The sequence below is a fragment of the Anarrhichthys ocellatus genome, unplaced genomic scaffold (genome assembly GCF_004355925.1).
Source record: "Anarrhichthys ocellatus isolate YVR2014 unplaced genomic scaffold, GSC_Weel_1.0 scaffold65, whole genome shotgun sequence".
Classification (NCBI taxonomy): domain Eukaryota; kingdom Metazoa; phylum Chordata; class Actinopteri; order Perciformes; family Anarhichadidae; genus Anarrhichthys; species Anarrhichthys ocellatus.
Window position 1 is genome coordinate 271,292 of NW_022280095.1, and position 10,116 is coordinate 281,407.

Sequence of the window (10,116 nt, forward strand, 5' to 3'; positions counted from 1 at the left end):
GTTAGCATCACACTGGTTCCCTCGACAAAAAGCCGAACTTATTTTTCCATTGGATTTGGGATTACTGAAGAAAATAAAGTTATAGAACAGTAAAAGTTTATTGTACTTACATGTTTTGTTCAGAAAGATATTCTTCACAAATGAACACTACTTTTATGTTTTTGAAGCGTGAATGCATTCAGCAGAAGTAAAAGCTAATGTTAGGCTTTGGACTACACAACGGGCGCATGAGCATGACGATTCGCAACGCCTTAATCACTAGTTTCAAGTCCTCTTCAATACAGATGATATTCATTTTAATCCCATTTAGAGTAAAATAGACAAAGCATGGTATGCTGTAGGGCGTGGCTACCTTGTGATTGACTGATCGCTACCACGGCATTGTCTGGTCTGAGAGTTGTCCCTGCTTTTGTCTTAGAATAACTAACCCTTTCATAGTGTGTTGTTACTTCATGAAAGTTAACTGAATTTGAAATTGAATAAGAAATCATAAGGAAGTAACGGTCAAATGAAAAGCTGTCCCTAAAGTAGTTTAACTCGCTGAACTTACCGTCCCAAGTAGCTGTGTGCAGTCCCCTGGAGCAGATGTACACAAACAAGAACACGGCCAAGGTATACTGTGAGATGGCATTTGCAGCTGCAGATCCACTTTAGTGGCGTCAAGACAAAAAGTAACAAGTATTTAGCCATTGCCAGTAAAAGAAGTCCTTAAATAAAGCCTCCAGTTGACTATTAGAAATGGCTACTGAGCATGTTATATCCTTACTCTGATTGATACTCTGATTGGTTTAAAATATAAAAGAGGATTACTCAGTTAAGTCGCACTATTATGGGTTTGGTGGATGTACTCACGCAACCCCCAGATCCAGATGGTTGAGGAAAATGTAGTTGATTATTACATTTAAAACGTTCCCCGTGGCTCCAGATATCACCTGGGGCCACATGATGCCCTGCATGTGAGACACAGTAAGCTGTTTAAAAAAGCACGCCTTCTGAACACATCAGCGCATCTGCTGTTTGTATCAGTCTCGCAGTACACGCTCTTTCTAACACAGAAAATAATCTCATTACAGACCAACTTTGAGTCATTATTGAGTTTCACATCAGTGGTCTTGCAGTCATTAAACGCACCTGATTCTGAAGATACCTCCCCAGCAGCTGGTACATGAAGGCAGCCTGCAGAATCCAACAGGAGGCGATAAATGGAGTTAATTAGATCAATAATGCAACAAAACAACCATTCAATAAAGCGTGTATGGATGGAGATGCAAAAAATAAATTACAACTCACTGGCAGAGCCGGCATAAAGATTTTCACATACAGCTGGGAGAGTCTTTATGGCAGATGAGAAAACAGAGGAAATGGTAAATAAGTGCAATAAATCATGCTGAATAACTTGATCCATGTGTGATACGTGCATTTGATGTGAATTTGTGCTATTGCATGGCTGTGATGCACAGATTTAGAAATGGAGAAGGTTCACCTGGCGACCTCTGGGCTCTGTCTGACAGCCAGCAGAATGGGCTGAGTGTTAACGAGGACGGCCCAGCAGGGGAAACAGGCTAAGAGCAGAATCAAAACTCCCCTTTGGAGTATCACTCCGACACGCTTTCGGTTACCACTCCCATAAGTCTGCAAGCAGGTGGTCAGAAAAACAGGAAACTAAAATAACACCTACTCATGTGCAAGAAAAAGGGAAACAAATCTGTGAACACAGCAGTAACTGGTCAGGACTGACCTGGTTGTATAAATAAGATCAGCTGAATACCTGAGATATGAGAGTATCACATGTTGATGCCAAACCACTGCCAATGGAAATACCTGTGACATTTATTACCTATAAAAAAATTAGATACTATAAGACAACAGTCCAGAAAGAATAGATAAAAACAGATTCATGCTTGGATAGATAAAATAAAAGTTTTAAAACGCAACACAATGATGTGCAATGATGCCTGAGTGCAGAATGCCAATAAAAGCAAAACCTAAACTGCACTGAGATCACTCACCGCAATCGCTAACGCCACCCCCGCCAGCTCTGTTTTCCCCAGGTGACCGCAGAACACCATGCTGACGAAGCCGATCATGAAGGCCATCATCTGTGAAATGAACTGAAAAACAAAATCATGCTCCCACATTTTCATAACTATAAAAACATAAATGAACTTCACAAAACATGAATGAATAAAACTCCACATGCAGCACGTACAGTTGCTAATGTAGTTATTGTTCCTTGAAAAAAAATCATGTTTCAAAAGGCCTCGAGGTATGAAAAAGGTCCTATTTGCTCTGGCAGCTGACATGTGTTATGCTTTGGTTTTACCGCAGCTCTTTTGTAAGCGTCTTTACTGCCGCTCCTTTCTTTTTTAGAAAATAGTTTTACTGATTGCTGGTGTAGGTTCTTGACAGCCTTTTGGCATCAAAAGGTTTGCACAAAAGGAAACTAAATGTCCTCATCTATAAAGTTTTGGCTTTGTGCAATGAAAGGTGAAAAGTGGATATATGCTGAACTTTTTCTCCTCACAAAGTTAGACACTAGTAAATGCACCTTATTTCTATGGTATATTGACTATTTAGCATTCATCAAGTCTTTATACATACTGTATATGTATATACATGTGTGAAATGTTAAGGGATGCAATCGTTACTTTTGACCATGTAGCTTATTCAAGTGCTAATTGAGAATGACCAACATATCACACTGTATTTGTCTGCACTTGATCTAGTGACACCCCTGAGGGGTTTATTTAGGTCAGTGAAAATGATGTAATCTGTTTTAGTTAAAATGCTGCCACACTGTAATCACTATGGCAAGTCTTTTTCTAATTAGTCCCAATGGTTTGGAGTTATTACCCTGTTAATTACTGTTAGAAGAAAGTAGGTGGTAATTTGAAAATAATTACTGGTACAGCACAACCCTCATGTTAAAAGTAAAGCAATTTAACCTTTTTTTTGTCAAATCAAAATCTTCTCAGACATATTCACTTGTATCATGGTAATAAGTGTCCCACACAGTAAACTAGTCTGAATAAAGCTGTTTGAAAAAAAAGAAATATACAATCCTAACAGCCTCAACAACATAGATGTTCCTGTACTTGTGTGATTCACACCCAATCATTCTGAGTGTTGCTGACTTAGTACCTTTAGCTCTAAAAAATGTTTACTCTGGTGGAGTATAATTAAACTCTTGCAGACACAATCTTACCACGGGTCCCGCTAGTTTCAAAAGCTGAACTGATTCATTCTTGTAGTCCTCAGGTACCCAGAGCTTAACCCTTTTCATGCAGGATCCGCAGTGTGACTCAACACTGTGAGCAGCAGCAGAAGGCGATTCGTCTGTTGTGGACTGTCCATTTACTCCTCTACATGCGTCTTTTGAAGCTAAATCTTCCATACTGAAAAGAGATTTGGCAGAAAACAGAATTCAATCCCCAAACTGAATAATTGTACAGTACAATTCTTCCCCTCAGACACAGACAAGAAGGCTGAGAGTAATCAATAACCAATTACCTGCGTAATAATCAATAACCAAGGTAATGTCCGCCCACCTTAATCTCTGTCTGTGAGAGAGGGAAAATACTAAATGCTGGGGTATTGCTACAAGTCAGATCACTCCAGCCCCGGCCCACAAACAAGCTGTGCACTCCCCTTAAACTGGTGCCAAAATGAATTGTTTTTTTTTTTTTTCTTTCAGTTGCTCCGGTGCGTCACAGATCTTCACAGTTTCACCAAAGTTCAAAAAGAATAAAATGTTTTGGGTCAAAGTGTGATTACGCATGCCTATAATTAAACACACTGTATGAGTAACAGGGCTTTCAACCTGTTCAACCCCGGGCATTGAGGGGAGGTGGAAGTTATGACGCCAACAATCTTACTGAAGAATAAAGCAGGAAAAGTATAGATGACTTAAGCACAGCTAACTGTAATGAGGGGTTGAAATGCTACTTTCACTGGTTATATGGTATGTCTATAGTCAGGTGAAAATATTGATTAGTGCAGCTTTTAAGGGGCTATAACTGATATTTCACACTAACAATGTATCGTATGAACAGAGAACAAACGCCACCTGCTTAGCACCAAACAATAGACAGACACAGTTAGTGACTAGCTGGTGAACATCGAGGAGCATTTAGCAATTTAGACCCCCACCACCAGATTCTTCCAGTTTTAGCCATAAAACCGAGGTGGTCAGAAACATGACCCCGCATGAATGATGTAATCGCACCCTAACTGTGGGGTACGTATATGATCAAACGTTTGCCATATCAACTTAAAAGGTGGTGTGTCAATGTTGTGTTCACAGCTCACAGCTTGTCTTCTCTATCCCCAATTGGCCAAAATAATATCAGGTTTTGCAGAAAATAACTCCTTTTTGGTAACATATTCACACTTTTGAGTTTCCTGTACCTTTAATACGTGACGATCATGATGAGCACCATACACAAATGGTCTTCCATAGGTGTCTGCCATTATAATTTAATCACATATTCAACTGCATGTAATTGGAAACAATATGTTAATGCAATCATGCAAGCCTACCTTAAATGTAATAGCTTTGATTTTCTTTTTAAATTCATTATGAACGGTTATGGCATTACAGGCTCAACATCATCATGTGTAATGTGTATATTCCTGGTTTTAGATTTGATCTAAATGACCACTAAAAGCCAAAGGCGATATTTAAAATTCCCATCACCAGTAGAAACTGCACATTGTCTGCTCGAAAAAAACTGACTTCTGATGAAAACTGTTTCGCTGTTGGCTGTCAAACCATTTCGTGACAGCAGAGATACAGAGAGAACTGAAGTTATGTTGCTGACTCACAGATTTATTTTCCCCTCACTGAGGTAAATCACTGAGTCTGTCGTTGGAAAACAGCACACAAGCTTGTATTCTGTAGCCTCATCATGTTGTATTCTTCCTCCCATAGTAACACCTCAGTGAGGTGTTCCTCTCACTGGTTGTGGCTGTGAGAACCTCCCATCGGGTGGTGCTGTTTTGCTCTTGTTAAAATTCATATTCTGGCACATCAGGCCGTTTTACTGAACTTTGAATGGATTTGTAATCATTCAATCAAATAATATAGACATTTGGTTGTCTTTCAGGTGATTCAAGTCATTAAGCACAGTCATGCAACCCTGCGACATACTGTCGAACATACACTCAGTTAATTTTTGCAGTTTCAACTGTTTCTTTGCCTCGGGGGCCAAAGGGAGAAGAGAGGGGCAGAAAAGAGAAAGGGAAATTAGCGGAGGCCAACAGGAGAGGAAGGGGGTGACACCTAGTGTAGGCCCTCATTCATTTTCCTGGTTCAGTGATGCAGCAAGGCCCACCGGGTCCACCCACCCACCAAATTGTATTCCTCCGGCTCCCCCATCCCAACTACACGCACAGAATCACACACACATACACGTAAATATATTCCACCAACCAGCGGGGCCGGCGTCCGCCGTGACGTCACACTGCAGTTCTTCTCGGGCTCCACTGGATGACAGTGGCAAGTCACCACGTGCACATGATGAGCCGTCATTCTTAATGGCGACCGGTCAGAGTGTGTGTACGTAAGTGCATTTGAATGCGTTTGTGTTTGTGTGCATGTGCGTTTGGGTGGGGTTCGCGCCTGATGGGTAGCGATGGGGTATTGAGGAGGTGGAGAGGGCTTATTGGAGGTGGTTTGATGGAGGTGTAGGAGGCGGGGGTGGGCAGTAAAATCGCAAATGAGAGGAAATTGTTTTGAGTCACAGCAGATTTGGTGGAGTGAGATAAGGGTTGATGACGGTGGTGGTGGTGTGATTAGGATTAGGGTGTGTGTGTGTGTGTGTGTAGGGGGTGGGTGGATAGAGTATAAGGTGGTGGTGGTGGGGGTGAGTGCATGGAAGAAGGTTTTGGAGGGGTGAGACTATTTGCAGGCACGGTGTCATTGTGTGTGTTGGAGTGTGCATTTATCTGTGTGTGCAGGTTGTGCATTTTTTCCCTGACTATGACAGAGGGGAATTGAGGGAAAGATGAGGAGATGGGTGGTTTAGATAATGGCGGCCGGAGAGAGCGGACAAGGGCAGAGCATGTCACGCAGAAAGATTGAGTGCGATGGAATAAGAAAGAGCACATGAGACAAAAGAAGTGAACGTTTGATAGAGATGCAAAAAAAAAAAAAAAAAGAAGCGAGACAGTGCAGAGGGTGGGGGGGGGGGGGGGTATGCAGGCCGTGGATGAGAGGATGGATGAGGGGAGGGATGCCAGAGTGATTTTCGATGTGTTCTCTTCCCTCCTTTGTTGGTTACGTTGTGGGTAGCTTTGGCGGCTGGAGCTTTAGGGGTTTTTCGGAGGGAACAATGACGCAAAGGGACCCGGCGCGTCTGCTCCAGCTGATAATGATGATGCCTAAAACCGATAACAATAAGTAGCTTCTAGTGGAACCCTAAAACCGCTGGCACGTGACGCGTACGTCACACAATATCACACATGACACACTGCACTGGACACACAGACATGGCTATCTCATGTTGGCAGTGTGTACGAGGGTGGTCAAAGAGAGAGAGAGAGAGAGAGAGAGAGAGAGAGAGAGAGAGAGAGAGACACAAAGAGACACAGAGGTGGAAATGAAGAGAAAAGGGGAGCGGGGAGGAAAACGGATTATGCTTGGAGGAGTCTGTCACCTGCACACACTTGACGTTCGCATACGGGACGAACGTAGACGATGTGTGCTGAAAGTCAAAAACAAAATTGTATGTGGGCAATCTTGTGTAATTTTGCTTTTGTCAGTACAGACAGAAAAAAAAAAAAAATCAAAGGCAGCCACTCAGAGAAAGCTGAACCCTACTGAGCAGCATTATTTTGAAATGTGGTAAAACCTGAATGAGATGGTGGGAGGTGTGAAGTGTGGGGGGTTGCTGACATATTCCTGACCACATTTTCAGTTAAAATCTACACAATGTCAAGCGCCTCATTTGAATTTCAGACTTTGTCCAAAGGGACAAATAATTGAAGCGTAAAAACGGCGATATAGATGAGAAGTAATTCAGCCATGACTAAAGCAGAGGAGAATTTGCTGTCTGCTCCTTTGATGATGTATGAGCTTTTGAATTTCTTTGGTGAGTCAAATTACTTGAAATAGTAGCAGCGACGCTGCACTCACATTGTGTACGGGCTGCTATAAACATGGCTCGATGCTTTGAGAATTTTAACTTTTGTGAGTAAGGTTGACAAGAGACAGCAGAGAGGAGGTATTCTTCTTCAAAAACAAATTACAATCGTAGCATGTAACTGTTGAGTCTCTGGGGTAATTAGGTTATATTATGCGTTGATTAATTCCTTGTCCGACCTGCTACAACAGGCATCGTGGGACCATGTTATAATCCCACTGTTGATTTAAACAGAGCTGTCCTAATGCAACGGACGAGCCTTCCCAAATGCCACCAACCCTGATTTGTCTTCCGTGACTCATCCAGCCTCTAAAACAATGCGGCACCGTGCTGCTCGGTCCCTCATGACACACTGTCCTTTCCATAGCACCCTTGATGGAGCTGCGTGTTTGTCCACAGGGGTAAACACAAACAGACAGCACCGAAGGGTGTCTCGGGAGCCGCTCGCACAGACCAGAGCAGGAAAAAAAAACCCTCTGTAAAAGATCAGAAGGTAACAGGTTTTTGAGGACATCTTGTATGACTCAGTCTGAAGCCTCCCATTATTAAGCTCACAGGGGTTATTATGTATGACTTTGTGATTTTGCTGTGTCGGTATTATATATGACAAACAAATACTTGGAAGTGATTCTGTGCTTTGTTGACTGAAGAGGCTCATTTAACGTGGCAGCTGGTTGACCTTGGAGAGGAGGCAACCCGTTCCTCTCAGTTTACCCCCCAGGGAGCTTTTCTTTTTTCCCCCTCTCGTCTGAGGAAATGAAGCAGTAGATGTTCTGATCTGACACGAGAGTCGCAGGAGAGCGGCACCTGGGCCTGACCTACCTAAAACATACCAGCAGCTTGTGATGCTTTGAAGGTCTCTAACCTCTTTGAATTGATCTTTACACACTTTGACAAGTGGCTTTGGCGTATCTGGTTTTGGAAATAGATTGAAAACAAATTAAAGCCAGAGCCAAGCTAGAGTGGTATCTCAGCCTAGTGGCCTCATCACAGCATGTACACTGCCTTTTACCTTGAAATCTGGATTGTAAGCATGTCCACTTAAAACTTACATGTGCATCAACATCAACAAGAAGTTTCTTATGTACAGCACATAAGGAACGGTTCCCTCCAATCAAAGTATAAAACAAAGAAATGTTTTGAACTCTGAATTGTGCAGTATGAAAGCAAAACTTAATGTTCAGCCAAAAGTCAGAGCTTTCAGCTTGCTGACCTTTATGATTCATACACCGACACTGTCAAAGTGCATTTTGATCGTTTCAGCTGCTGCAAGTCAGGTGTTACTCTTAACCACATAGAACTAAGCGTGAGGCAAACAACATTCACACCATGAATAAAAACAAAAGAACTGGAAAACTGAATACATGACTTCAGGAAAGTTGCATTTCAGTCCTGTGTTTGTTTGACCCCTTGAGCACCAGCTCTTTCTTGCTTGTTATACTCATTATTGGACCGCGTAACTTTAAAAATGGTCTTTCGATATACTGCGTCATTTCCTCTGCGTGTCGCATTTAGCAAATCAATTGTGCAACACATTGCCCAATTAGTTGGTTTTGTGTGTTTGTGTTTTATTTTCTTCTTGTTCTTGGAATCCAAACAATCTAATCTAAATGTATAAAAGAACAAATACAATAAAAAACATCAGTGAAGCCAGTTGTTTGCAGATCTTCCTGTAGGTTCTGCAGCTTCTCAGGACCCTCTTAGACTTCTACAAGTAGGTAGGAGGCACTCATTATTCTACCATCACATCCAAGACGGATTATACGATCGTATTAATCCTTGAGATGTTTTTGGGGAACAGAGTCCAGACCTCTTCTGGTGAACACATGACTTCTGTGCAAAATATGGAGACAACTGCTCTTCTTGTTTTCTTGTTGGACCAATTTATAGAAAGTTACTCATCCGAGAAGTGTGGACACACAAACAAACATACAGCAATTCATTCAAGATGATGAATCAGTTTTTTTGCTTTCTTTGGACATGTATCTTGAGCCATTTCTTCATTCCCCATGACTTGATCTAACACTAACAGTTATTTCTGAGACATTATTTTGTAGGTTACAGGAAATTTAAAATCTCTGCAATGAGCAAAGATGTTATCATAGCAATCACAAAACAATCTGATGCTCTAAGTAACCACAGAATAATCAACGTAGTTTTAAACCTCTTTTTGTTCCAACGTAATGTCTCCTTTAGATACCACTGTTTTGACTTTGGACTAAACGGGTGAGAGAGTGATGAATCTTTGCAGCAATTGCAAAATGGCGCTCGTTTGTTCATGCGTTTCACATTCTGTTTGAACAGAGTTTGACCAAATATGTGGTCAGACTCTACAGTTAAAGGTCACAACCACAGAGTATAAAGAAAGCTTGTGACCAGGTCATACACTGACAAGAGAACCCGGAACGAAACCGTTTCCACTCGCCTCTCATTGCTTTCTCAACGATACAGTTTCCAACTCAGTCGAAATATGAATAATCAATAAGTCTTTAATTTACAGTGTTGCCATGGCAACGCTGTTGAAAAAAAGCTAATAGCTACCGTGTGGTCTTTCACACCTGAATGTTTCACGTCTCCTGAAAGTTGCATAAACCACTTGACTAAAAATGTTGCTGAAATGAAATGCTTTAAAAGATGCACGTGTCCATGAATAACAGAGTGCGTCAGAATAATCTGCACGAGCACGTGCACATGTCGTACGGCCGCATAGATACTCACACAGGAGAGACTGAACACACCAGTGAGGTTACACAGTGGGAGGAGATGGCCGACGATGAGCAGCTCCCACTCAACACAGAGATTTTTTTTTTTTATACTGTTGTTAGGGAACCTAAAGCAGCACAACCAGCTACTACTAATACAAATGGACTGAGGTAATCTCATTCTTGTTCAGGGACAAGAAAGTGGATGGAGGAAATTGGGGCGGGGAGGGAGGTGGTGGTGGGTGGGTGGGGGGGGGGGGGGGGGGGGGGGG

General features: G+C 42.1%; 1 protein-coding gene across 3 annotated transcripts in view; it reads right to left on the minus strand.

Moving 5' to 3' along the window:
- LOC116397282 (multidrug and toxin extrusion protein 1-like) overlaps positions 1 to 10,116 on the minus strand; it is a 37,607-nt gene that overhangs the window by 3,389 nt on the left and 24,102 nt on the right. Inside the window, exons 1-9 of one of the 3 annotated variants that reach the window (XM_031872552.1) lie at positions 3,549 to 4,987; positions 3,206 to 3,395; positions 2,010 to 2,111; positions 1,769 to 1,837; positions 1,484 to 1,632; positions 1,291 to 1,333; positions 1,132 to 1,176; positions 853 to 950; positions 551 to 648 (exon numbers count right to left, since the gene is read on the minus strand). In XM_031872552.1, the coding sequence (XP_031728412.1) occupies positions 551 to 648; positions 853 to 950; positions 1,132 to 1,176; positions 1,291 to 1,333; positions 1,484 to 1,632; positions 1,769 to 1,837; positions 2,010 to 2,111; positions 3,206 to 3,394 (793 nt within the window). In that variant the 5' untranslated portion in view covers position 3,395; positions 3,549 to 4,987. Of the gene's footprint in view, positions 1 to 550; positions 649 to 852; positions 951 to 1,131; positions 1,177 to 1,290; positions 1,334 to 1,483; positions 1,633 to 1,768; positions 1,838 to 2,009; positions 2,112 to 3,205; positions 3,396 to 3,510; positions 4,988 to 10,116 lie in introns of those variants that run through there. The other 2 variants (XM_031872551.1, XM_031872550.1) reach the window with 2 other exon arrangements.